This window comes from Desmodus rotundus, chromosome 9, assembly GCF_022682495.2.
Source record: "Desmodus rotundus isolate HL8 chromosome 9, HLdesRot8A.1, whole genome shotgun sequence".
Lineage (NCBI taxonomy): Eukaryota > Metazoa > Chordata > Mammalia > Chiroptera > Phyllostomidae > Desmodus > Desmodus rotundus.
In genome coordinates this window covers 38,559,295-38,587,157 of record NC_071395.1, presented here as the reverse complement: position 1 = coordinate 38,587,157, position 27,863 = coordinate 38,559,295, and the positions used below count along the sequence as shown (strand labels likewise).

The window sequence follows — 27,863 nt, the reverse complement described above, 5'->3', positions numbered from 1 at the left end:
TGATTGTTCGATATGGCTTTATTTTCTGACCGTCCGACTGCATCCTGCCACCGGCCTGAGCTCTGAACAGTCAGCCACCCTGCAGGACGCTCGTCGGGCAACCCCGGATGGTGCACCCATTGCTGTCACAAGGGGGATGAGCCCCCAGAGGTGGCTGAGCATCGGGTGACCAGTCTCTGGGGGAGTTGGTCCACCAGGCAAGGCGGGGGTTGGACGAGGCAGAACCTGTGGCCCCCACGCTGGCCTTCCCAGAGGCCTGGCTCAGCCGACACCCGGAGCCTGGAAGGCTGGACAGGCCAGCCAGACGTGCTCATGCTCAGCGAGGGGAGGGCTGGCTGGCCGAGGTGGGGGAGCAGAGGCAGAGACAAGAGTCCCCAGAGGAGCCCAGGCCCTCCTGCTGGCGGGCTGTGGGGAAGGGGCTGCAGCAGGCTGGGTGAGGGGTGGGAGGGCCAGTCCTCCAGCCCCTTTAGGCCACTTCAGACCTCCCTGGAGCGCCTGGAGCCCCTTCTCCCCAGTTCTGACCCTCCCCTTAGCACTTAACGCCTGACTGATTATATTGCTCATGAATCGGTACACCTGCACCTCCCTGAGGTCCACCCGGTGCTGAGGCCTCCTCCCAACCATGAGAGCAGCTCCCGCCCCACGAGGCACCTGGTTTGTGGGGTGAGGGCTCGGGCAAGGCTCCCACGAAGCCCACACCTTCCCCTCTGTGTCCCACAGTTGCATCGTCTCCAGCAAACACAGTCCCTTGCCCCCACCCCCCACATGGATGTTGCTTCCCCAGGACACACCTTCCTTTTCACAAATGAGAAAACAGGCCCAGAGGGATGTGCTAGTGGGTGAGTTAGCAGAGGGACCAGTGGGTCTCCAGCCTGGGGCCTCCCCTCCAGGGCCTCCTCTAGGGTTGCCTCTGGCCCTGGGGCCTCCCAAGGCACCTGTGTCCCCCTTGAGAGCCAGAGCTTGGGAGCCCAGGCATTGACAGAGAAGCTAGCCCAGGGAGATGCTGCTCTCCACAGGGTACAGTGAGAGGGAGCAGAAGCTAGAGGCTCCAGTGAGGGGGATCAATGCAGGGCTGGACATGGAGGTGGCAGAGTGGGGGCGGCGCCATTTTGCTGGGCCTTAGGGGCACCAGTGTGGTTCAGGGGAGACATGTCCCTCAGCCCTGGCCCAGGGCGGAGCCACAACCTTCCAAGGGAGGAGCCACAACCTGGGGACCCAGAGGCTGGTGCCACCTTCTTCAGACAGACATGAGGAGAGTGTCTGGGTCACCAGGGGGGATGGAGACAGCGGAGGACAGACGCACAGCCAGTGCCGGCTATGGCCAGCATCCCGAGCAGGAGCAGGCCCGAGGCTGTGCCGGGTAACTTTCCTTCTGTAGCAGAGCTTAGCGCCATGTGGGCTGCGGGGCCACCTCCCCAGCCAGAGGCTTGGCCATGGCTTGTTCCCAAGTCCGTGGCTTGCCCCCAGAGCTCCAATGAATGCTCCTCCAAGGAGTTCGAAGGACAAAAATGAGAAAGAATCCCCCAAATCCTCAAGAGCAACATAGAAAAGCTCTGTAATTCAGAGTCTCGGCAAGCCCCTGCAGACTGAGGGCGGTGAGGGCGGCAGGCGGGGGCCCGCGGTGCTTGTCACTGTGTCTTGGCCTTCAGGAGCAGTCTCTGAACTGTTTTGTACAGGAGGTCGAAGTGCTGGGGGCAGCAGGACGGCGCAAGTGGTCATGAGTGTGGCTGGGGACAAACCCCACCAGGGAGGGCCCAGGGACCTGTGCAGTCACCTGCTTCCAGGCAGGATGGGGGCAAGGACTCGCTTGGCCAGGCCACCCCGCCCATCCGAGCCCCTTGTGCTCACCTGGACTGCCGTGTAGGCCATGCCGAGGTAGGCGCCAATGCAGACTGCCAGGAGGAGGTCAAAAATGGCTGGTTTGACCCTGGAGAGGGGAGTCAGGGGTCAGGGGAGGGTGTGGGACTCGCCACTCCCTGGCTGTCCTGTGGACCACTGAACCCTGGACGGTAACCCAGGGGATATGGGCTCCTGGTCCAGAGCAGCTCACCTGTAGGCATTCATCACCTGCTTCAGCTGGTCGTAGAAGACAAACTCAGGGTCCCTGGGAGAGAGTGCATTCTCAGTGTTCTCGCCCCAACAGCCGGGCCAGGTCCTGCAGCCCGCCCCCCACCAGACACCAGACCACCCAAAGGTCCCACCTGCCGGCCACAAGGCAGGGAGCACCCCATGTGTGTGCCTCCTCGAGGCTGCCGCTGTCCCTCCTGGGACAGGGCTGCCTTCTGTTCTAAAACTCCGTCTTCCCTATTGCTTTTCTTGGTGTTGAAGTGTACTCTTTAAAAGTGAAACATGGTGACGACAGATACCGACCGTACTGGTCTAGAAAGCATGTCTTTACCGGCCGGGTGACCGCGGCCTGGCAATCAGAGCCCCAGCTCCATGGCTGCGGACCCACTGTGAGCCTCAGTCTCATCTAAGCGCTCGGCCTCCCGAGAGTGCCATGAGCTGGGAGGACGGCGGAGGCCAGCAAGGGCAACGAACACTCTGGGGGACATCTGCCCGCAGACACCCCCAGGTGCCCCTTCTACCACAGGCCCTGAGGGGCCTGCTCAGCGCAACCGGGGAGCTCGAGCAGAAAAAAGACAGAACCCAGGGGCTCGCAGTAGGGAGGAGCACCCTAAGGGCACACAGGGACCCAGGTACAGGCCACCTAATGCCGGAGCGCCACAGGACCGCTGGCCCTTTCAGCCCCTGGGCGGGAGTACCGGGCTGCAGATAAAACACAGGGCATCAGTTCTCTGGATTGAGATAAACGAAGGATAGGCCTTTAGCGTACTGTGCGGGGTATACTTTTGCTAAAAACAATCTGGTGTTTGTCTAGAACTCAAATTTAACTGGCACCCTATAGTTTTTTCTCTATCATTTTATTTGCTTGCCTCATCTGGCACGAGGGGAGGTGCGGAAGACTCTAAAGGAGCGTGCTCACTGGGAGCTACACCTTCCATGGGCCTGGGGCGGGCGGGGCCGCCTGCGCCTCACCGTTTGTCAGCCTTGATGTGGTGCTGCTTCACCTCCTTCAGATAGCGGCTCAGGTAGTGCTCCAGTGTGCTGAGGAATGTGCCGTCCTTGTCCACCAACTGGGCGGCCCGGGGCTGGTTGGTGAGCCAGTCCATCACTGAGTCCAGCTGCTCCTGCTGGATCTGCTACGAAGGACATGGCCGTGGTCACGGGACCCCTGCCCAGCACTGTGTCAGGACCCCTGCCCACCCGGCCCGGTGGTTACCATCTGCTCTGTGAAGACAGGCATGTCCGGGGGCGTCCCCTGCAAAGAGAGGAAGGGACAGGCCCTCAGTCCAGACCCAGCCGGGGCCCTGGGCTGGATAGAGGGCCTGCGGCCACGAGGGGTCTCACCTTCTCGGTCAGATTGTAGATGACTCGAGTCAGGGCCTCCGCGATGAGCCTCGTGTTGCGGGTCAGGGTTTTAGAGTCAACCCGGGACCTTCAAGGGCAGATGTGAAACAGATCTATAAATACTTGGAATCAGCGCCATTGATAATCACCAAGAAGCAACAACAATCACACATCTAATGACAACGAAAGTAAGAAAAGTCACGGCCTCCTCGGGCAGGGTGGGCACCTCTTCGCAGCTCAGATTCTGCTTTTTTTTTAAATCCTCACCCGAGGATACATTTATTCATTTTAGAGAGAAAGGGAAGGGGGGTGGGGAGAGAGAAAACATCAATCAGTTGCCTCCTGTATGCACCCCGACTGGGGATCGAACCCACAACCTAGGTATGTGCCTTGACTGGGGATCAAACCTGCAACCTTTTGGTGTGCGGGACGATGCTCCAACCAACTAAGCCACCCAGCCAGGGCCAGATTCCACTTTAAGATGGGGCGCCCTGCCTTCTTCAGAAGGCTGGCCGGCGCCCTCGGGGTCATTCGCAGGTACAGAAAAGCAGGCCTGGCTCCTTGTGTCTGCCTGAAACGACCAGGCCCATGAAGCCTGTTTCCTCACCTGCGTCATGGGATGGGGGTGGTCAGGACACCTGCCTCCACGGTTTGTTGAGGGCAAAGTCAATGTAACATCCAGTAATAGATAAAACGTCCCCCCAAATTCACACCCACCCAAACCTGGGTGACCTGGTGTGGAGGTAGGATCTTTGCAGATGTGGTTAGGATGAGGTCACACTAAAGTGGGTGGCCCTACATCCAATGGCTGGTGTCTTTCTAAGAGAGAAATTTGTAACAACAGAGGCAGAGATGGGGGTGATGCAGCCCCAAGCCAAGGGACACTGAGGACTGCCCGCCACACAGACCCAGAAAGAGGCACTTTGGAGCCAAATGTCACTGATCCACGTGGGTGCGGTGCTGGGCTCTCCCTGGGAGGGGCGAGTAGAGGGGTGGCCTGGCTCACTCCTCAGTCTCTGTTTCTCCTTCTCTCCACATCTCCTTTGCTCTCAGCACCCTCTGCCCTGAACACCCTTCTCCTGACTCATGTCCCTTGGTTTCAGTGTCACCTCCTCCAAGAAGCCCTCCAGCCCCAGGACCAGCCAATGCTCCTGCTGTGCCTATTCTCTCTCTCTCTGGGTCTGGCCCGTCACCAGGCAGACTGGGCCCCTCCAGGACCACCATTTCACTTCCCGCCCCCTCGCCGACACGTGGCCAGTAGCTAGGCTGTTGCCCACGGGTGGCCAACGAGAGGGCAGAGGCCGACCCTCCCAGGGTTGGGTTTGGCAGCCAGTGCCACCATGAAACCCTGGCCCCACTGAGGGCTGCCATGCCAGCGGGGGGAACCAAGGGGATATGAGGTCCTAAAATGACAGCAGCCAGAGACACCCATCATCACAGAGGGCGAAGTGAGAAGGGGCTGGTTGGGAGGGCTCCCAAGGAGGCACGAGGGTCCACGGAGACTGGGCACGGCTCCCCAGGCCGCGGCACTGCCGTGCAAAGGCCTGGACGCAGAAGCCACCAGGCCAACTGAGGCACTCAGGGTCTGAAAGGCACGCACAGGGGCCAGGGGTGGGGGCAGGCCATTCGCTGTGTCCTCCCTGTCCCCAGCACCCGCTTGCTGAGTTAGCGCAGGTGGACCCCCCTCCTGTTTCTTCAGCTGCCCGGCCAGTACCAGCCCCTCCCCCACCATCCACACGGTGGTGCATTCCCTCCAGGCACCCACCTCGACCTGCCGCCAGACCCCTACTCTGAAAGAAACAGCGTTGTTCCTAGGACCCAGACAGCAGGGAGACAGCAATGCGAGGAAGTGGGAGGCCTCAGGGCCCACTCACCGCACGTCCATAATGCTGCTGCGCTGGCCGTCACGGTGGCTCTCCAGGTGGGACAGGGTGAAGGCAGGCAGCCGGCGGATGGCGAAGCGCTCATGCTCCCAGGCCAGGATGTCCTCCGCCAGGTTGATCTTCTTGTGCACCATTGAGAAGCGCACCTCCGGGAACTGGTGAGCGGCCACCTGCGTGGGGAGCGCTGTCAGCGAGTCCACCCACCGCCCTAGGGTCCCAGCCACATCCCACCAAGTCTGCAGAGGGACCTCTCACACCGAGCTCGTTCCACAAATGTTCACACAGGGCCCTGAGAGCCAGGAGCATCCCACGTCCCTCCCTAACCTCCCACATTTAGAAATGGGGAGAAACCCACTTACCCTCCCCAGGAATCCAACTGAAGCTCACGCAAGGCCCCAGGGCCTACAAAGCGCCTGGTCTGATACCTGGCCGATGGTGAACACTTGCTAATGCAGAACAGCAGGGCACATAACCCAGCCCGGCCTGAGGTCCCTGTGACATGCTGCCGCCCTTCTCAGAGCCTCAGGGGGCCTTTCTGTGAAATGGGCATGTGCCTGGCACTGGGTCAAGCAGCTGCCTGGGAGTCTCCCTTATGCCCCGGGTACCTACCGTCTCCAGTTCCCGCAGGAAGGCGTGCTGCAGTGTCCCCTCCCGGGGCGGCTTGGACACATGCAGGTGGAGGCTGTTCCCCCGGCCCAGGGTGTCCAGGCAGAGGACGAAAGCCACGTTGTCCTGGAGCAGGCTGGAATCTGTGGGAGCAGCAGGAGCTGACTCGGGGCGGGGGGAAACCGGGGCCCCTGACCCCATGTCCTGCACCAGCTGGGCGCCACTAACCTGTGTGGTCCAGGTTGTCTTCTAACCAGCGCTTTGTCCCCTGATAATTAAATTTGCCCCCTCCGGAGGCGAAGAACAGGAGATTATACCTGGTGGGGACAGCGGAGGTGTCAGTTCTGGCAGATCACTATTCGGGTCCTCAACAAGGAGGAAGTGGTCTCCCCATACAGAACCCTAACCAGCCCTTAGGGCAGGGCTTCCCTATTGCCCACCGCCGATATCAGGGCCGGGTCTCTCTGTGGGGGACCGTCCTCGGTGTGTTGAGCAGCACTGCTGACCCCTGCCTACTTGACGCCAGGAGCACCCCCAGTTCTGAGAAGCACCAATGTCCCAGACATGGTCCAGTGTCCCCTAGGGCAAAGTCACCGCTGGGTAAGAATCACCGCTCCAGAGGCTTCTCTGAACTCTCAAAGCCAGGAGACGAGCTGGTTTCAACCAACCAGGAAACAGACCCAGAAGATAAGAAGCGGAAGGGATTCAGTGCTGCCTTTTCCTGAAGCGGGGCTGACTGAGCCCAGGGCTGTCTGTCAAAGGACCACATCCCCAGGCCGCCCTCCTGCTCCACCTCACCCACCCCGCCAGGGCCACAGCGGTCCTTGTCGGGGCGAAAAGGCAGAAGAAGAGAGGCCGTGTGAAGATGGAGGCAGAGACAGGAGTCATACAGCCACAGCCAAGGAATTTTGAGGGCTGCAGGGAGCTCCCAGAAGCTGGGGGAGCAGGAAGGACCCTGCCCTGGAGCCTTAGTGGGGAGCACAGCCCTGCAGCACCTTGATCTCGGCCTTCTGGCCTCCAGAACTGGGAACATAAACGTCTGCTACTCAGTGACCCTGACCCTGGGTGCAGTGTTTGGTGACAATAGCTCTAGGAGACTGACAATCTCGCTGAGCCCCTTTCTGCCCCAGGGCTGTGCGATGTGGGTGAACAAACAGAACAACCTGGCTGTGTCCACAGTGCTGATACACAGAACCCAGTTTAAGTGACTATTTTTTTTTTAGTGTTTCTATTACTCGCAGCTGAAGGCATCCACAACACTTGCAGGGACTAAGCAGCTGGACCTCCTGAGCGAGATTCCAAGGAGTGAATGGGAGAGGCCTGGCCCATGGCAGCCCTTAAAACACACACACTGTATTCCTGGGGCTGGAACTGCATGTGGGCCATGAGGCTCAAATGTGACCACTGCGGCACCATTAGAGTGGGGCCTCAGCTGGTCCTTGGCCCTCCCTTCTGGCCATCACTTACGCCGCATGGGTGCGCTTGTAGGTGTACAGCCTGGAGAAGAGGCGGGCGAGCTCCAGCAGCACAGAGATGCCACTCCCGTTGGAGTCCGCGCCATGTGACAGCCACTGTGGGCAGGCAAGACAAGGCTGGCAGTCACCCCTCAACAGTCACGCACAGCACCTCCTCGCCCCCCTCCCACAGCACTGGTGGCCCACTCTGCCCGTCCCTGATCTTGTCACTACTCCACAGTCAGAGCACAGCTGGGAGAGCTGCCCTCCTCTGCTCAGAACCCCAGACTGCCAGCACCCAGGTGTCCACAGGGAGGAGCCCTGGACACTCGAGGCCCTTCTGAGACCCTTGCTCACAGCACCTGTCTGTGCCAGCAGGTGGCTGTGCCACCAGGGCAGCCTCTGTCATCCTCAGCACATGCACCCAGGCCCTCACACCCGTCACTGTGGGGGCAGTCGGCGGCACCGGTTCCCTCCAGCCAGGCCACCAGCCTTCTGGGCCTTGAAAGCCTCCCCCCACCCCAATCAGCTGGGTTCTGTGATCAAAAGCAGTACTCCAAAGAGGCCATGACTGGTTCTTGGTGGAAAAAAAATTTTGGATGCCATAATGGCTTGGGAACCTCCCAAGGTCACAGTCCATAAACCGACATATGTTGTATCAACGTAATTCAATTCATGATGTTCGGCGAGAGGAGCCAGACACCAAAGGCCACATACTGTGTGATTCCATTTATGTGAGATGCCCAGACTGCTAATGGGGATGCGGCTTCTTTTGGGGATGATGGAACGCTCTGGAATTAGATATTGGTGATAATTACACAATCCTGTGACTATATTAGAAACCACTGAATTGTATGCTTTAAAAGGGTGAATTTTACATTATGGAAACTATATTTCAAAAAATTTAAATTTCACAGACAGTGAAAAATTAGGACAAAAATATCTAAAAAGGAATAATGAACAAGTTGAGAAGCATTCTCAGCTGACTGGTCAGGGCCTGACTCTGGGCCCCACTGGTCCAGGTGTTCTCAAGGTTGGCCGTGGCCTTCCAGGTGGTGTGGCCTCTGGAACAGCTGTCACTGGTCCGTGGCACAGTCAGGAGCTCGCACCAGGCTGCAGGTCCACCCACCGTCAGCACCCTGTTCGGTTCAGCTGGTTGTTCTTTCAAAGCAAGACTTTCTCGACGAAGGAAGTGGAGTCACACTGGGTGTGCACCCCCATCTCACTGTGCTGGGGAACCTGAGAGCACGGCCCCTCAGAGGCCTGCAGCCTGGGGGCGGGGCTAAGTGTGCCTCTGGAACTGAACCCTGGGGGCTCCCTGACCATAAACTGCCTGTGCAAACACATGGTTCATCACGGGAGTCCTTCTGGAGTCCGGGACCTGGTATGTGCCAGGCAGAGGGCCCCGCATGATTGGTCCCCAGTGACAACCCTGGGCACCAGGTCTCCATGAGACCCCTGTGGACCGTACAGCACATGCATTGTCACATCTTGTTTTGCTGGAATAAGTGCATCCTGTGGACTCCACCTGGAGAGGACGCTGGAAGTATACACCTGGTCCCCACCTCGACCTGCTCCATGCACTCTCCCCTTGGCTCATTTTGCTCTGCCCGGCCCCTGCACAAAGCATGGCCACGAGGACGACCATCTGCTGAGTCCAGGGTCCTCCCAGCGAATTACCTTGGAGAGCCAGACAGACACCCTGGGCTCTATTCCTGGCCTGGCCACCTATCTGCAGTGGGACCCTGGCCACAAGACCCACCCCAGCTTAGTTAGCTTCTGTCTCAGCTCCACAACGCCACCCACTTTGCAAGGTCCTCATGGGGAGCTGACATTAACGCCTAAAGGGCCCCCAAGTAGGTGCCGCTGCTCTGCCTGCCGCCATTGTCCACAGACAGCCGCCTCTGCCCTGAGCCCGGCCAGAGCAGTGTGGGAGGACAGGCGCCCACCTCCCCTCCCCTGAGGCGAGCGATACATACAGGGGCCACTCCGAAGGCATCGTAGTGCGCCACAATGACGATGGTGGGCAGGTCCTCTCCGCCCAGGCCCGTCAGCCGCCCCTGCGGGAAGACAGTCTGTGAAGCACCAGCCAGCAGAGGTCCCGATCACCAGAACAGTCCGGGTTCCCCCACCCCGAAGTATTTTTAGCTTTGCTGGCTCTATGGGATGTCATGACTAGTCAGTCGTGGGTGGTATGTGAACAAATGGACATGGCTGGATGCCAGTAAACTTTATTTATTTATAGAAACAGGCTGGGGGCCAAACTTGGCCAAGGGCTGCAGTTTGCTGACCGCGGCTCTAGCAACGAGAATCTGCCCACTCTTCCTACAGTGTGCTTCTCCCCCTGAAAACCAACGCCGCCCTTCAAAGGCTGGGCTACACACCTGTTTCAGCGGGCAGAGGTCTGCTGAGGAGGAGAAACAGTGCCGTTGGGAATGCAGCCCCTAGAGCCCCAGGGAGTCAGGGTCTCGGCATGAGCTGGGGACAGTGGGGGGAGTGCAAGTACCCCGACGTCCTCCCTGACCCTGCTTCCCAGGTAAGTAACAGGGACGGCAGAGGACACTTGGCAGCATGGACACTTCCAGAACCAAAGGCCACGGCAGCCAGGCTGGCAGCTTGGAAGAGAGCCCCACATGGTGAGAGGGGCCCACCAGACCCTCAGTGGCTCAACCTGTGACCCCCTGGGGACCAGACCAACTGCGGCTGAACTCAGCCTCTGGCAGTCTGATAACAAGGCCACTGGCCGGTGCAGGTTTTCTCTGCCCAAATCACCAGCATCTTACACAGTTACAAAAAGCATATCCATCTAATTATTGTGTCGATTGCTCAGAGGCTATAGCAGCTTCCCCTCACCCTGAATCGGCCTCTCCAGCCCTGTCGGCTGCCGTACCTTCTCCTCCCCGTCTCTGCAGGGCATCCCCCTCCACCCAGGACCCCAGCCCTATCCTCACAGCCACTTCGTTTGGCTCCAGGACTCTCAGCATCCACGTCCCTAAGTGCCTCTCAGAAAATGCAGGAGAAATTCTAGGGAGGGATGGCATCTTGCTCCCCACTGCCTCCTGCATACAGCAGGGGCTCAAAAATTCCTCATGGAAAGGCATGGGATTCTTGACCGACTGTGTGTGCTAAGCAGCCCTGAGGGAGACTCACTTAGTCCTGAAGGGGGAGGGATAGCTGACAATGTGGCTGCCCCCCAACTTTTATAAGAGTCCGCACACTGACATGGGGGGAAGTACCGAGCATCCTCGCACCGTCTGGTGTAAACCCCTAGAGATATGGGCCCACAGAAGCCCCGTTAGCACGGAAGGCAGTCTGGCCCAAGCAGAGGGCTGAGGACACAGCGTGTTCAGCTCCAAGTGCTCACTGGTGGCCAACTGGGCACTGGGCACCAGGGCAGATTCTGACGGTGGGAGAGCGGTCTCAGCGCAGCCCCATCCCAGGGTCTCGGCACGGCAACGGAGCAGGCACTCACCTCCACACTGGTGATGAGCCAGTCACTCACGGCCTTGCTCTGGACCCCACTGGTGACCATCTGGAAGCCATTGGCAGTGGCAGTGTGGAGCAGCACTGGGGACAGGAGCAGGGAGGGGTCAGCCCAAGGGTTCCCCAACACCCCGACACCCCGGACCCTGTGTTCAGCCTACACAAAGCCGTATGCAGAACTGACCTCATACACTAGAACACACAGTGATGACCGGACACGAGAAAGAGCCGGGGTGACCAGGGTAAGAGCTGGGGAGAGCCTCCCTGAGCCCAGGCAGACGGGGAGCGCCCTCACTCTGCGGGACCCTGAGGCCTCCACTCCAAATTTACAGAGGCACGCGCACCCCCCTGACCCAGCCTCCACACAGCAGTCAGACGAAACAGGGAAACAGGAGTCTCCCCCCGGGAGGCCCACGACCCCCCAGCCCTGTGCCAAAGACTCACACGGCCTGAGCTCCCAAAGGATTGTGACCTGCTCACTCCTGACTAGAAACACCTGCTTCTGCATTTCGGGCCAGGGACTGAGAACAGCCTAGAGTTCCCATCTCCAGCCTGCTGTTACTCACGTATTTACAAACACAACTGTGTGGGTATGTAAGGTGCTACCCCTGCAGCAACCGGGAGAAAGGTGCCCTCGGGCACCGTGGTAGGTTTTCAACTTCTTCTAAGTCTTCATGCATTGCTAAGACAGACGGTTGGGATCAACATTTATGATTTTATATGCTGTTTTTTCCGCTTACCAATGTAAAATAAGCATTTTTCCATGCTGCTAAAATTCTACCCGATGTCATTTTTAATGACTACATAATATTCTACCAAGTAGAAGATTCCTCCTCTGTTCTATTCTAGCTGGAGATGTAGGTCTTTCCAAAAACTCACTCTTCCGCCTCCACAACGTAGATGGCTGCTGCCAAGACTTCCATCCAGACCGGGGCTGGCAGACCTTCTCTACAAAGGGCCAGAGAGGCAGAGTCTCCGGCTCCGCTCTGCCACAGCCACTCTACTGGGCCGCTGTGGCGTGAAAGCCACCATGAACAATACATAAGCGAATGGACGTAGCCGAGTAACAATAAAACTTTATTTACACAAACAGGCAGCTGAGGGCTATAGTTTGCCAACCCCCGATCTAGCGTCCCGTGCAGCTAACCATCTGCTCAGGAAGACGCAACCTTTGCCCCAAGCTCACACACACGGCGCCAGACTACTTCCCGGAGGAGGTGGCTGCATCTCCCCATGTGGACCAGCCCGCCTGCCTGTCCACTCCTGGTAGTTCTGAGTATCTGCTCCTGTGACACCTGCCACTTCAACAGGTGGAAACAGAGCAGTGGGTGGCTCCTTTCAGCTACACTTCTTTGAGTAACTGTGCTGTCCTACTCCCCACAGCGACACACCCCTGCTCCCAGTTCACCACAGCATCCCCAGTCCCTGGAAGGAGGAAATGGGTTTTCTCCTCCCCCCGAGAACGCTGCAGACTGACCCTGACGCATTCCACAGGCAGGGTCAACAGCAGACCGAGACTGACACAGCAGGCCTGGGCAGGGCCTGGTAACCTGCACTGTTAAGTATGGGTAACGTGTTAAGGGTCTCAGAAGTGGCACAGTGTGACCTGGCCCTCAACAGGGAGAGCTCCCCACGAACCCACTCTGCTCCTGCAGCCCCTGGCCCACCTTCGGCGGCAGAGGCAGAGCCCTGGGAGGCGGAGGCAGCCTGAGTCTGCTCGTAGATCGAGAGCAGGGCCTCGTCTTCCACAGCAAAGTACACGGGAACAATGGTCTCCATGGCCAGCATCTCGGGCTCAATCTCCATGAATTGCTGCAGAAGACACACACGCTTAGGGGCCTAGGGCCAATGGCTGTCCCTGGAGGGCAGGTAGGCCAGCACCTGAAAGAATGCTTCCTCTGAGGCAGCTAATGAAGCGAGGACTGCGTAAGAGGAAGGGGCAGGAGGGGACTGGGGAGTGCAACAAAGCGGGGGGAACAGGTGAGGTGTGGCGATGCCCAGGGGCCCCTGGGTGGCACCCAGCAGGGAGGAAGTAGGCTGGGAGAACAGGCACTGGGGCCAGCCAGGCTGGGTCAGCCTTGGTGTCACTGTGGGCCCGTCCTGCCCTTACTGGCCATCACGTCCTCAGCTCTAAGTGGGCAACGGGTGCTGACTTCCCAAGCTGATGTCAGAGACCCGCATGGACAGTGGGCATGAACTGCCTGCCCAGCACAGAGCTGGCTTCCAGAAAGCGTGGGCTCCCTCATCCTGCCCTGCCTTCTCATCTGCAAAAGCATCTTTAACACAGAATCTGGGGGCAATCCTATCAGATCCTGTTCATCCAAAGCAGATCTCTGCCCCTTGGCACTGCTGACACCAGGGCTGGGTCACTCTCTGTGGGACCTGTCCCGGAGACTGTGGGGTGCTGAGCAGCATCCCTGGCCAAGAGCACCTCCAGTTGTGACAATGACAGATGTCCCCAGACATCACCCTGCAGAGTCACTTGAGGGGGATAGGAACCAGTGATGAAGGGGAACAGGGGCCACTGCTTCCTGAAGGGCAAGGGCTCAGGGACGTAAAATGACTTGTCACACAGCTGACTCCAAACCCAGGCCTTCCTTTTTTCACAGAAGGTTCTGGACCCTGGCCTGGGCAGAAGGTGGGGGCAGGGGCTCACCCGGATGATGTCCTGGGGCACAGCAGCCATAGCCCTCGGCAGGATGATGACCACAGCACCAGCCGACTGCCGCAGGGCCTTCTGGTACTGCTCATAGGAGAAGTCCAGCAGCCGCATGAGCACGCAGCGGCGGCTCAGCACGTCTGCATCGATGGTGCGTGCCTCCGTGTTGAGCACTGCGTTCCGTGTGCCTGTGGGAGGGACGCAGAAGGGGAACCGCTCCCTCAGCAGGATCCCAGACCTCCACCCAGAGCCCACTGACTCAGGAGCCCCCAGAGTCCCACCAGCCCTCTGCCCACACGCCCCAACGTGAGTCTGCCACAGCCAGCATCCACTGCCCACGAAGGCAGTGCCCACTTGAACCCTGGAGAGTTGCAGCACCTTTTGAGACCCGAGTGAAGGCTTGGACCCCTCCCCGCACAAACCCACAGGCCTGCCATTCCAAGGCTCCCAGAACCTTGGGGAAAACCCAAACTCCAGGCCCAGCTGCCCTAAGCCTGGTGGCCCTGTCCTGCTCTCTCTGGCCCCTCCTGCCAGGTGCCCTATCCCTTCTAACGCTGCCTGGGTCATTTCCCTGGGGCCTCGGCACCAACTAGGAAGTTTATGACTATCCAACCCTCTAATTAGACTGGGGTTCTAGGAGCAGAGTCCTTGGTAACTGCAGTATGAAACTGGCACTGACAGCCACCCCTAGCCCGCGGGTTCTTGATGACTCCAGCCAGAAGAACAAATAAGCAAACACCAAGTCACCCCGGTGACCCTCAGAAGACTTCAGACAGGCCAGGGTCAAGTCGTTCTCTGTGGGGCGCCGTCCTGGGGGATGTCAGGGGTTGAGCAACGTCCCTGGCCCCCACCCACTTGATGCCAGGAGCACCTCCAGGTGTGACGAACACAGACGTCCCTGAACAATAACCACCTAGGTCCCTATACATGGGCAAGCATCTCCTGGGAGCAGTCACCCCACACAGAAACTTCTCCCTGCTCTACACCCAAGTGCCATCTTCCGCCTCTCTTTCAAGAGCTCGAGAAAGATCCAAAGACTCAGAGCAGGAGGGAGAGCCTGAGGCCCGGAATGGGCATGGACCCGGGCAAATGAATCCCCCCACTCCCACCTAACCAAAAGTGGCGGGGCCAGAACCGGGATGTCACAGAGAGCTTTTCTAAGGCCACCAGGGACCCCGTGGGCACACAGCATGTGAGCAGTGCCACGCTGAGAGTCATGCTGGAGAGAGGTGCCCAAAGAAGCCCTGCTGAGGTTCAGTTCAGGAGCACGGAGGCCAGGGCAGTGGCACGGGCCAGCGGGGTTCCAGAACGCTTCATACACTGCAGGCTGGCCCAGGCTGCAGCAAGCAAGCAAAGCCTAGCCACATGGGGACTAGACGGGCCCACAGGCCCTCCAGCTTGAGACCTGGGCAGTGAGCACAGAGAAGGACACATCGAAGTGATCAGGCTTCCCCCAGGGAGCCGGCCTCGAGCTGTCGTGGAGGAGGAAGCACAGGGAAGATGTCACCCGTGCACTAATAGATGCGGACCTGTGCTAGGCTACACTAAGCCTCAGGCTCAGGGCCAGGAGCCTAGATCCCTGCCTTGGCTTTCCAGGAATGAGCTCTCTGGGAGAGTGAGCAGATGGGAGAAAAGCTGCTTCCAATGGAGTGCCTGAAGTGGATGGTGGGGAGAGCAGGCTGGAAGGACACAGCAGAGACAGCGTCCCAAGTGGGAACAGGGGAGGTCATCTCTGGAGCAGGCGGCCTGCAGCCAAGGAGAAAAGGTGGGCCATATGCCCTGGGCCAGGGGGCAATCTGACTCTACCCCCAATCCTCTAAGGACCTTTCCTCTGCTTTAGGCAGGCAGAGGGCAACAAAGACCTTCAGGACGCCCTTGAAAGTCTTGGAATGCCTGGAAGGCCCCATCTCCAGGCCCTAAGCCTCCCAGAGGCCCACAGCCTCCAATGTCACCTCGGGGGTGAAACTGTGGAGGGCAGCCTGTGGAGTCACCTGTGTGTGTCTTCCCCCTGGGCCTGGTGCTCCCGCAAGTCAAGAGTTGGGACCCTGATTTCCAGAGGGAAGAAGAAAGGCCAGAGAAGGAGGGGGATAAGAGCAAAGCCAGGCACTGTCCTCAGACTCTGAGAGCCCCAAGGGCAGAGACCACCTTTGCTGATGTGACCCCCACACCCCTTCTCTACACCAGCAGATTCAGGCTTGGTGGACAGCCCTGGACAACTAGACAGAAGTCGCAGGTTCCCACAATGGGACCAGACCTGAGTGAAGCCTGCACTCTTTTCTATCGAGGGCCAAAAGATCAATCCTCTGGCCTGACTGGGCCTCACCCACCCTGTCACACTACTTAGCACATGGCCTAGTGGGTGTGGCTGTGTGCCAACAAAACTTTACTTACAACAATAGTGGAAGGGCAATCCCAGGTGAAGAGGCCCTGGCAAGTCTGGGGTGTTAACACCCCCACCTCCTCGGACCTTGTTGAGCCTATGGTATCAAGACTGAGATGGGCATGAGTGGGCTGCTACCCGCAGCACACGAGCACACAGCAAGCGCTGTTGAAGCAGCAGGAAGGCCAGAGTCCACCTGGTAGGGGGGTAAGGCCACATCTGAGCGGTGTACCTGGTATATTTCTCTCAACACAAGTCACAGCACGGCACAAAGAGCACACACACACCTTTCCTTCCTGGGCAGCCACCCAGCCCAGTTTCTCAACAGAAGTGAACAGGAAGTTGGGAAACGAGAGACCCAGAGCCAGAATTGCACCAGAGGTGGGGAGCCTGGGGCGTGCACTCTAGAAGAGGGTGTAAAAGACACCGGGGAGACTGCAATCAGCAGTGACCTAGCAGACCAGCTCTCAAAGGCACCATCAGCAGGGAGGGACCCGGGACTTCTTCCGGCCACACCAGGTCTTTCTGCTGCTGGAGAACAAGCAGCAATGCTTCAGACTCCTGAGGGGCCTTCCCTCCAACAACCAACTCCCCCTCCATAGCACCGACTATCCCACCAGCTTCTCCCCAGGCAGCAATGGTCAGCCCTATATCTGTGCAGAGGACATCGCTAGGTGTGACCAGTGTGGACATACAAGCCTCACTCTGGGGCCTCATCAAAGTTTCTCAAGCCAGGCCTCTGTTTCCCTGCTTTGCAGACAAGAAGCACTTGGCTGAGATGGGTGGGCGCCCCACCATGCTCCCTCTGATTATCCCAGGAACTCAGTCTCTATAAAAGGCAGTGTTTAGTTTTCTAACTAGGAGCAACAAAGATGGGGGCCAGGAAGGAGGGAATGTTGAGGGAGACAGAAAAAAGAATGGGAAGGAATTCCAGGATCAAGAGCAAAGGACTCAGAGAAGGGAAGGAAAAGGAAAAAAAGCTTAGGGAAAGGTGAGAAGAGGTCAGGGAGAGAAGATTCCCAAGGATCTGCAGTGGAGGGAGAGAGAGAACATGGCCCTGCATTCAGAAAGACAGTGACTCGGCACCTGTTTCCTCCACAAATTCAGCCAGCATTTCCTGGGCAGGTTTGGAGAGGAGAGAGGAGGCCACCTCAGGTGCAAGCAGGACAGTGTCGAGAGGTCCGGAGGAGGCCAGGGGCATCCAGGCTGCAGATTACAGCTGTCAAAGGGGCCAGAGAGAGAAGCGGGATGTGCTGGGGGAGCAGGACAGGAGTCTCTTCTTCCCAAGGCTTCCAAGTGTGAGCCGTTTGAGTTAGGACCGAATGACAGGGGTGAAGGAAGGAGCCAAGGCTCAGGATCCAGAAAAATTGGTTACACTGAGTTTAGGATCTGGGCCTTTTGGACTATGGATTCCTTTGGGAAACCAAGAAAAACTCTAGACCAGGACAGCAGCTACCACTCACACATGACTATCTGACTTTATAACAATTAAATAACACAAAAAATTCCCTTCATCTGTGCCATGAGCCACATCTCAAGTGTCCAGTGTCCACCTGTGGCTGGTGGCTTCCAAATCAGTGAAAATATAGAACCCAGTGAGGCTCACAGAAAGTTCCAATGCACAGCACCGATCCTTCCCCCAGGAGAACGTCAACGCACAGAAACGTGCCCACAACATTAAGGGCTCCTGGCCCCCCACCTCTGCCCCTCCTGAGCGTTGGGTTCAGAACCATCACTGTAACCCCAAGTTTCTCCCCAAGCACTGGGGCCAGATCACTGGGGCCAGAGCCTTCTGTGAGGGGCTGTCCTGGGCACTGCGAGGTGATAAGCAGCATCCCTGCCCCACACACTAGAAGCCAGGAGCACCCCAAACTCAACAATCATAGGCATCACCCAGTGACCCGTGGGTTGACAAACACTGCTCTGAACAGAAACAACATAACTTTGTGGAGACGCGGGATCTCAGGGGACGTCCGAACACGTCTCCAGAGACTGAAGCTCTTCAAAGGCCTGGCAGTGGCTTGGGAATCAGGGGTCTCAGGTTGGGCCTGAGTTGTTCTAACAGGAGAGGGCTGTCTAAGAGAACTGAGGCAGACCCTTCAGAGATGAAGGGACCAGGAGAACCAGAGACGGGCTCCTGCATGAGGAAATCGGGCTTTGACTTGAGGGGAACCTAAGCAGCAGACTGGAAGAGAAACCTAGAGGCCAGAAGATTCTGGAACAACAGATCCAAGGGAATTTAAGATGACTTGGGCACTGGGGTCAGAACCACCACAGCAGGTTGAAGTAGGAGTGGGGGGCAAGGAGTTGCACAGGATCCAAGCCCAGGGGTCAGACACAATACGGAAATCTTGGGGAGAGGGAGTGGGTGGGGTTCCAGGAAGCCGGGGACACAGATGGGGAGCTGAAGGTGGCACACATCAAAGGAGAGGATCAGACACAAAGAAGAGGACCAGACACGGTCTGATGAGTCCTTAAGGGCCTAAACAGGGGGCAGGGGGTCTGGCTAAGGAGTTCTGAGGGGTCTGGCTCATGAGCTGGGACCAAGGGGAATCGAGAGCCTGGAGAGAGATGGGCCCTGACATGGGGCCAGGTCTTGGTTAGCAATCTGTGCTCTGGAGCCCTGAGGGGGACAGAACATGCACACGGCATGGCACGAAGAGCACCACAGGACTCAGGGGCTTTGGAGGGCAGGGGCTGGTTGGAGCACCACGTTGGGCAGCTCACCTGGCCCCCATTGGAGGTGGGCAGGGAGGCTCACCTCCAATCAACCAGGACAGAGACTGAAGCTCTGGGTGTAAACTATGACCCAGTGAGGATGGGAACCAGGGTGGTATCCCAAGGCGTGGAGGGGGAGGACTGGGCAACAGGACTCTGGCCCAGCTGGAAAGCGAACCCCAGGGGTCCGGGAGCAGGGGAAGCTTGCCTTGAGAGTCGGAGCTGTGGGTTCTGGGACAGGAAGCCCTTGTCTGGGACGGGGAAATGTGGGAGCCAGTGAGGCAGCAAGGGGGGTAGTTCCTGGGGGCACTGTGCGGAGAGCTGGGGGCTTAGCGGAGGTTCAGGAATCCAGGCTCTGACTTGCCTGGACCTGGGTGAGGGTCTGGTCGCTGTGGTCCAGCTGGACAGGCCAGAGTGGCGGGTGTAAGGGAAAGAGCGGCAAAGACCCGGCTGAGGGAAAGGAGCATCTCGCCTCGGGGAGGCTGGGCCCGGGGAAGGCCGGCTGGACCAGGGGCCGAGGGGTAGGGTGGGGGTGCTGAGGGACGCGGGGGCCCAGGAGAGGCCCAGGAGGGAGGCCGGGGTCCACTCACCGTAGGGCTGCCCCTGCAGGTCGTACTGCTGCATGCGGTAGACCGTAAACTCGTGCGCTGCATCGGCAGCGGGCAGCGGCGGCGCCACCAGCAGCAACACGGCGGGCAGGAAGACGATGAAGCCGAGTGGCAGGCACGACGCCTTCAGCATGTTCTCCAGCACCTCGCCCGCTTCTTCCAGCATCCTGGCCGGCGGAGGAGCCGCACGGGGCAGCAGCAGGAACGGGACAGGGACGGGACGGGGATAGGGACAGCGAAGGCGGCGACTCTTGCGGACTCACCTCGGCATGGGTAGCCACCGGGGTCCTACGGCCACCGCGCCGGGCAGCCCTGGGGTCCTACAGGCATTACTGCGGATCGCCCCGCTCGCCGCGCTGCCTCCTGGGAAGTGTAGTTCTCACGGCGCGGGTGCCATCTAGTTGTCCACTCCATTACTCCCCGGTGTAATCTGTAGTCGGCTGCTCGGCTAAAACTGCTAAAGTTTCACATAAACTCCAAGTCAGAAAATACATAGACTCAAGATAGAACTATTTACAGTGGAGCTTACTTAAACCCTGTCTTTGTTGAAGGAAGAGGGGGAGGCGACCGCGGATGTAGAACTTGACCTTGCAACCGGGAACAGGAGAGGCCTGTTTGGTGTGCTGGATGTCCTGGGAATTGTAGTCTCATTGAGCTAGCACAGGGAATCATGGGAGCTGTAGTCTTCCTGGCAGAACTCCGAGAAAAATCACTTAAAACTTTCAAGGACTGTAAATGTTAAATTCCATGAGGGCAAAGACTTTGGTCTGCTTTGTGCATTAATGTAACCTCGCAACCTAACGCAAGGCCTGGCACACAGAGGGTGGGCTACACAATCTTGGGATGAATGAATGTACAAATCATTATAGAAGGTTCCTAGAAGGATGACCCAATTAATCATGGGACTTGTAGTCTAGGGCCTGGAGTTCGTGCGGGGGTTGGTGACATACTTATGCTTATTCAATCTGGGGCAATACTCATAATGAAAAAATATTTGTTATTCATCAGAAACGGAAATTTAACTGGGTGTCCCAAATTTGTATTTTCCAATCTGGCCACCCTAAGTACCCTCTATCTCGGGGCCAGAGATCTTGACGAGCATGAATAACTCACACCCCCTTGTACAGACTGAGGTCACAAACAGGGTAAAGAATACAACAGACCTGGCCCATGGCGAGTTGACATCCCAGGCTCCAATATGGTAGCATTTGTACTGATTAACGGCACTGGGTTCGAGTCCCACCTGCTCCACCTCCCACATGTGTAATCTTGGGCAAGTCTCTTCACCTCTCTGAGCCTCAGTTTCCTCAGCTGCCAAATATGATAAATAATCAAACTATGGCTCTTCCCAGCGGCGTTTAAGAATTCAATCAAATAATCCACATGAACTAACTCGGAAACAGGAAGGCACAGATAAAGCTCTCAATAAGTGCTGATATTATGAGAATGCATCCACTTATGCAGCCCCAGGACTACTGCATCTGCTCTGCCTGCAGAACACTCCCCCCAACTTTCCTGCATGGCTAGCTCCTTACTGAAATGTTGTTGGGCGTTTCTTAGCTCGGTGTTTGTCACTCCCACCAAAGTGGGACCTTTATAAGGGCAGAAACCAGGTTGTTTATAGCTGGAACTTCTGTGCCCAGAAGAGAGCCCAATGCACAGTGGTTGAGTGAATGATAAGTGAGTGAATGAACTAACAAGTAGTGAAAGCTCCAATGCACCAGCCACCTTTCCTAGGCATTCTTCTCACTCCTCTGCTTCCAGCTATTCCCCAGGCCTCTCCAGGGAGGTTCTAGGCCCGAGGAGTCAGAAGTGCCTGGCAATGCAGGGAAAGAGATGGGTAGTTACTCTGGCCCACATGCTCTTCATCAGCAAACATTTATTACTTGCTTCTTCCATCTGCCTCCCATTCTCCCAGGCCAGGCTATGAACACACAAGATACACACACATATACCCAGAGACAGGCCAAGATAGGGGCCTGAACATGGCTCAGACAGCGAGGCTTGAACCCTAGAGCTGCCCATGCTGCCTTCTCTCCCGAGCCTTGGTTTTTCTGTCTTAAATGTGGAGGGTCAACTAATCCTGCTCTGTGGAGATGAAGCCACAGGCAGCCCAAAGAATGATACATAACATTTGTTCTGAGTTTCCTGAGGAGGAAAGGAACTGGTATTCATTCATTCATTCATTAATCTATTCATTCAGTCATTGAAGAGGCAGTAACATGCATGGATCAAGAAGCCACCTGCCTGGGTTCGAATCTCAGCTCTGCTGCTTTCCAGCTGTGTGACCTTGAGTAAGTTACCTAACATCTCTGGGCCTCAGTTTCTACATCTATAAAATGGAGTTAATGGGGAGGTTTTGTGAGGCTTAAGTGAGTTAATACAAAGGTGGTTACACACCAGGCACTGAGTGATATATAAGGCATTGTTGTTATTATTATTCTTTTACAAGTAAACACAGAATAGTTTCGGGGCCTCTTCATGTCTCAGGTTATCAACATCCCAGGTGGACAGGGGCTATCAGTGTCCTCATTCAACAGATGAAGAAGCTTAGGTCCATGGTATTCAGCAGAACTGAGAAGCGGTAATGGGTTACAGACCTCTGAGCCATCTAACAAGCAGAAGACAAGGATTCTTGGGAACGATTCTGCCACTGTCAGAGAGGAGTGCTGGGGAAGGAAAGGCAGAGGGGGAAGAGGTTCTCGAGGCTCAGCAGAAGGAGTGCTGCTGACTCCTGTGCTTCCAAAGCTCCAAAGGTCACTGAGTATCTGCTGTTTGCTGAGCTCTGTGCCAAGTGCTGGGGACATAGTGGTGACCTGGATGCTACCACAATCTCCATCACCACACAGCTCACAGTCCAGGGGAGGAGATGGACACATGGCCAGGGGTGGTCAGAGCTGTGACAGGACTCACAAGCAGCTGTGGGAGTCCAGAGGAGGACTAGGGAGGGGGAAGAAATCTGAGGAGACTTCCTGGAGTAGGTGATGCTAAAGTTAAAACCCGAAAAATGGGCAGGGCAGATGGGGCAACTAAGAACCAGCTCAACACAGGCTCAGAGCATAGGCTGAGAGGTTTGAGGGTGGTCCAAACTCCACTCACCTCAAATTCCAACAAAGCCCCCACCTTGCCTACTGCCGCCCCAGGTAAACACACCTGAGAAAGGCATCGGGAAAACGTAAGAGTCATTCTGGCTTATTGTGCACCCAGATACATACCAGGACTCTCTCCAGCTGTGTCCAACAGAACTTCCTGTGATGATGGAAGCGTCTGCCTCTGCAGTGGCTGAAACAGTCGCTATGGGCCACACATCGCCATTGGGTACTTGACAGGCGGTAGCATGACTGCCATGGGTTGAATTTATATGTTGGAGTCCTAACCCCCAGTACCCCTGAGTGTGACCTTATTTGGAAAATCGTAGATGTCATGAGTTAAGGTGGCCCTAATCCAAGATGACTGGTGTCCTTATAGAAAAAACAGGGAAATTAAGTCACAGACACACACACACACGCAGGGAGAATGCTGTGTGAATGTGAAGGCAGAGATGAGGATGCTGTGTCTACAAGCCAAGGGACACCAAAGATTGCCAGCAAACACCAGAATCCCTCGTGGCCTCGGAAGGAGCCAATCCTGCTGGCATCTTGCTCTCAGACTTCTAGCCTCCAGAACCAGGAGAGAATAAATGTCTGCTGTTTAAGCCCTCTAGTCTATGCAACATTGATACGGCAGCTCCAGCAAACCAATACACCAAGAAACTGTATTTTTAAATTTCCTTTCATTTTAGTTAGTGATACATAGCTGCACGTGCCCAGTGGCTGCTAGATCGGACAGGGCAGTAAACGGGTTCCGGTCAGTGCACCAGCCCCCGCCCCTCGTTGTGCAGAGGCAAACAGAGATAGGGGCGGCCCCGAGAACTTGGAAAGACAGAGAGATGGGAAGACCCGCAGGCACTGGCTCAGGCCTGGGAGGATAGAGAAAGAACATCCTACCAGCCAAAGGTGGCCACGTATTGAGGACGTGCACCTGTGCTGTCCTATAGGGCTGCCACAAATCCCATGGGCCATTTCCATGCAAATTAATTCAAAGTTCCGTTCTTCAGTTGTACTGGCCACTTCTGAGTGCTCAGTAGCCACGTGGGGCTTCTGTACCGGCCAACACAGACGTAGAACCTTTCACTGTCACCTGAGGCTTCGTCGGACACATGGATGCCACTTACTGTGGTGAACACTGAGCGTGTAACAACAATCTCATGCCATGGGTTCTGCTTGTTAGCAGCCCACTTTAGATAGGGAAGGATGAGGATGAGGATGAGGCTGTTAGTGCTGAAGGGAACTCTAGGGAGTGGGCACGTTTCCCCAGGTCAGCAGAACCAGGCTGCTGCTCCTCTGCTGGCCTACAGACTGGGTTCCCAAGCAAGGTGGAGCCCAGGCGTGGAGGAAGGAGGCTGTCAGGGGGACCAAGACGAAAGACGAGACAGGAAAGGGGAAGTGAGTGAGCGAGAAGGGGCGGGTGTCGACTCTTGCTGACCTCCACCCTGGTAGCCTTGTAACACTCACATACTTCAGCAAAGTGGTCCAGTCACCATCCGGGGTGTGCGCACACACCCCCTCAGGCTGGAGGCCTGCCACACCAGGAGGTGCCTGTATGCACACAGAGGTGCAGCTCATGCTCACAGCTGGGCATGTTCTGCCCCCTCCTCTCTCTTTTTCACACACACACACACACACACACACACAGACCACCCACTCTCACAACTACACACTCCCCCCGAGTCAAGACCTTCGCCGGCCACAGCCAAGGATGCAGGCTCCCAGCAGACCCACAGCCCTCATGCAATCGTCCCTGTGCAAAAACGTGAATAAGAGGAAGGCTGAGACATCTCATACCATCATTGAATTTCTGTGTTGCCAGGGCATCGACCCCACAGCCCACCCCTTGTCACCTGGGAGCCCCACTGAAATCCAGAGAGGAGCTGGGGCATACATAGTAACCCCAATCGTCCCCATGCCAGGGCACTCTCTGTTCCAGTGAGCTGTCGCCTCCTTCTCCGAGACCATGAAACACCAGCAGACCTGGGGGCTGTGAGCAGGAACACAGGACTTTAGGACCCCTGGCTGGTTTCCTGCTCTGTCCTCTCCATCTGGGCCTGCCTGCTGCCTCTCTGCATGCTCCCAGGCTCCTGGACCATCCATCCTGGGCCTCCTCCAGGCCAGGAGGAGGGCGGCTTGTGGGAGCAAGCATTGGCAGCTGGGCCATCTTCCCCAGCTGTGGCTCAGACGCTCCTCACACTGGAGATACTAGTCAGTGGCTCTCGCATCCGAAAGCTGAGTGACCGGGAGCCCCGGAAGCTGTCCCTGGGCCTCAGTGAGCTGTCAGTGGTGGAGGCTCCCGAGTGGGCCTCAGCAGCCCGGGCCAGGCAGTCCCCAGGCCCTCGCAGGCCCAGCCTGAGACACCCGCAGCACAGGAAGCCCAGCACAGCCCGGCAGACTTCCCGGCTGCGGAAAGAGTAGATGAGTGGGTTGACAGCCGAGTTCAGCACGGCCAGCGCCAGGATCCAGTCCATGCCCCTCAGGTACTCCTGGGCCCACATGTTGGAGCCAAAGATGTCGGCCAGCAGCAGACCAAAGAGCGGACCCCAGCAGACCACAAAAGCCACCAGGATCATGAGCACCGTGTTGAGCAGGCGGCGGGCCTTGCGGCGGACCGGGGGGCGCGAGGCCTTCTGCCCATTGGCCCGCACCACCTGGAAGATGGCCCCATAGAGCACCATGATGGTGGCCAGGATGCAGGCAAAGATGATCACACAGAAGAGGATGTAGGCCTTGGAGTAGAGCGGGAGCAGGCTGGAACACCTCTGGAAGGAGCACACGCAGTTCCAGCCCAGCAGGGGCAGAAGGCCCAGCAGGGCGGCCAGCAGCCAGCAAAGCCCAATGAAGCCCAGGACGCGGCCCCTCTTGGTGTCCCCGCTCTCCGCCACAGGCCGCACCATGGTAGCGAAACGCTCACCGGCGGTGAAAAGCAGGCTGAAGGTGGATGCAGCCAAGGCCATGAAGAGGACGCCCTCCCTCAGGAACCAGGAGGCCGGCGCCAAGCGGAAGGTGTGAGCCCCAGACAGCAGGACGTTGACTAGGTAGGCCAAGCCAGTGAGCAGGTCACTCAGTGTGATGTTGACCAGGCAGTAGTAGACCCAGCGCCGGGACTGCATACGCGTCACGATGGCCACCAGCACCAGAAGGTTTTCCAGCACCACCAGGCAGCTCACAGCCACAAAGAGCCCCTGCAGGACCCCCAGGCTCCCATCAGTCTCTGCCCGCCCCACCAGCCGGCCGGAGTGGTTGTAGTGCAGGAAAATGAGCTGGCTGTGCCCCCCGGCTGCCAGCTGCTGGCAGGTCTCGTGGGCCTCCACTGGGGACCCTGTGGCATTCATGGCAGTCCCCCAGGGCAGATTGAGGCCCGGGGTGGCTGGCCCCTGGCAGGGTGGAGCTGCTGCCTTGCCTGGTCTTGGTTTCCTGTTATTTGAAATTTCCTGTTATGTTCGAGGTACCCCCAGGGTGGGGGTGAGGCCCAGGGAAGGGAGGGGCATCCCAACGGTCTGCTCTAACCCCAGGACCCAGGAGGGCGCTGCAGCCACCCCTGCGTCAAGACCCCAGCCTCTGTCCCGCCTCCATTCCTCGAAAGCCCAGGGGGGTGGGGGCCCCAGAGGGAGGAAAAATGCGCCCCCCAAAGCACTCGCAACCCCTCCTGGCTAGGTTACTCCCTCCAGGATGGGGCGATTCCATCACTGTCTCCCCAACTGTTGCAACCGTGCCTGGAACACAGCAGGTGCTTGATAAGTGTGCGTTAAGTGACTGGCCACACATGAGCATGAGCACTGCCAGCCACCTTGTCGAGATGCAGGTGCACCCATGTTATCCTCATGACTGGGCCAGAACAGACCTGCGGTACACCTGCAGGGGAAACTGAGGCCTGAAGAGGTGGCACCAGCTGTCACACAGTGGGAGGTCACCACCTACAGACACACAGGGGTCTCTGGGTCCGGACCCTCCTTACCAGAATTTTGGGTTGTCTCTTCTGCCCCCTGAGCTAGGCCCTACTAGGAGCAGAGTTGGGAGCCCCCACCCAGGGCAGTTCCTCACCTCTGGGAGGAGGAATTCACAGGAAAAATGGGGGCTCAGCCCAACCCCGCCCATGTCCATCTGACCGAGCTGGGGCTTTCTGAACCTGAAGTGGCTGAGGACTGAGGTGTGGGCAGTAAGCGGGGGTGAGAAGTGGGAGGGGGCAGCCCTGACTGATGTGGCTCAGTTGGTTGGGCATCATCCCACTAAGTGAAAGGTCGCTGGTTTGATTCCTGGTCAGGGTACATGCCTGGGTTACAGGTTCAGTCCCCAGTTGGGAGCATCTGAGAGACCACTGATCAATCTTCTCCCCCCTACTCTTTTTCCCTCCCTTCCCCTCTCTCTAAATAAAATTTTAAAATAAAAAGTTAATTGGGGGAAGTAGAGTGGTCCTGGGGGACTGGAGGGGGTAAGGCACAGCTCTGCCCTGGGGTCTCAGGGGGGAAGGAGTCCCCCTTGCCAGGTCCACATGAAAGGCAGGGAGAGCAGAAGATCAGGGAGGGCAGTCCAGGTGACCGTGATCCCTGACCAGCACCCCTCTCTTCGTTCACTATTCAGCTGTGGCAGCAGGGCCGTTACAGGGAAGTTCAGAGCAAGGCACTGCCTTAGGAGACAGTAGTGTATTGTCCCTGGAGGTGACAAGCAAAAAACGGCCCTAAAGGGGAGGTGTGGGGAGGAGGAGCCACCCAGGCAGCTGTGCCGGCAGCGGGGGTTTGAGGCCGGGGGTAAGGCGGGAAACTCAGCCAAGTCTTTCCCAGGCACCACTCTGTGCGGTAGGTCGTTGACCCTCATTGCTGGCCGCACGAGGGGCCACTTGACCTGGGCGCACTGCAGAGAGACAGAGAGACACACTGCATGTTCTGAGGCTAAGCCTGTATCCTGGATTGAGTCCTGATTCCACGCTGAGCCTGGACCTTGGGCAGAATTCTAATCCCAGGCTGAGCCTTGATCCTGGGCTGAGCTCTGATCCCAAGCTGAACCCTGACCTTGGCTGATCCCTGGTCCCAGACTGAGCCCTGATCATAGACTGAACTTTGATTCCAGGCTGAACCCTGAGCCGGTGACCATAAACTGACCATGACCCTGATCCATGACCTTGGGTGAGACCCCTGAGCCCTAATCCCACGCTGAGCCCCAACCCCAGCTGAGCCCCTGACCCCTGGCCCAGAGAGCAAATTCAGAAGGAATGCACCACACTCCGAGGCAGCAGTCTGACCGCCGAGGCAGAGCTGTTCAGCAGTGACCTGTCCTGTGAACCACTTGCTGCAGGGAGAGAGGCCACACACACATCACACCTCGTTTAATCTCACATTATCTCTGGGCAGCGGAAGCACATGCTCCCTCTAGAATCTGCCCTGAAGACACAGCTCGAACAATATGCAAGTTCACACGCAGAAGGTCATTACTGTTGGGTGTAAATGAAAAATATCAGCACCCCAAACGCCTGTACGCAGGAGAGAGATGGATAAATTATGCTGCACCAGAGTGGAGCACTACGCAGCTGTGGAAAAGAACATGGGCGATCTCTGTGAACGGAACGGCATGATTT

The 27,863-nt window shown here is 57.5% G+C and overlaps 2 protein-coding genes across 3 annotated transcripts; both read right to left on the bottom strand.

The window, feature by feature from the left end:
- Positions 1–19,796, bottom strand: NCLN (nicalin). Of its 2 annotated transcripts, none has more exons than XM_024569072.3 (15): positions 19,185–19,796; positions 13,494–13,684; positions 12,505–12,649; positions 10,827–10,921; positions 9,334–9,414; positions 7,368–7,471; positions 6,129–6,217; positions 5,904–6,043; positions 5,286–5,464; positions 3,412–3,499; positions 3,284–3,322; positions 3,040–3,203; positions 2,051–2,104; positions 1,849–1,927; positions 1–1,688 (listed from the first exon to the last, which is right to left on the bottom strand). In XM_024569072.3, the coding sequence occupies exons 1-15, from the start codon at positions 19,366–19,368 to the stop codon at positions 1,629–1,631; spliced, it is 1,692 nt and encodes a 563-aa protein (XP_024424840.1). In that variant the 5' UTR covers positions 19,369–19,796; the 3' UTR covers positions 1–1,628. The 2 variants fall into 2 exon arrangements, with proteins under 2 accessions (XP_024424840.1, XP_024424843.1); XM_024569075.3 differs by having other exon boundaries at positions 3,040–3,200.
- Positions 19,797–21,563: 1,767 nt separating this feature from the next.
- Positions 21,564–27,472, bottom strand: S1PR4 (sphingosine-1-phosphate receptor 4). Its single transcript, XM_045202214.2, has one exon. The coding sequence runs from the start codon at positions 25,624–25,626 to the stop codon at positions 24,472–24,474; it is 1,155 nt and encodes a 384-aa protein (XP_045058149.2). The 5' UTR covers positions 25,627–27,472; the 3' UTR covers positions 21,564–24,471.
- Between the last annotated feature and the right edge of the window lie 391 nt (positions 27,473–27,863).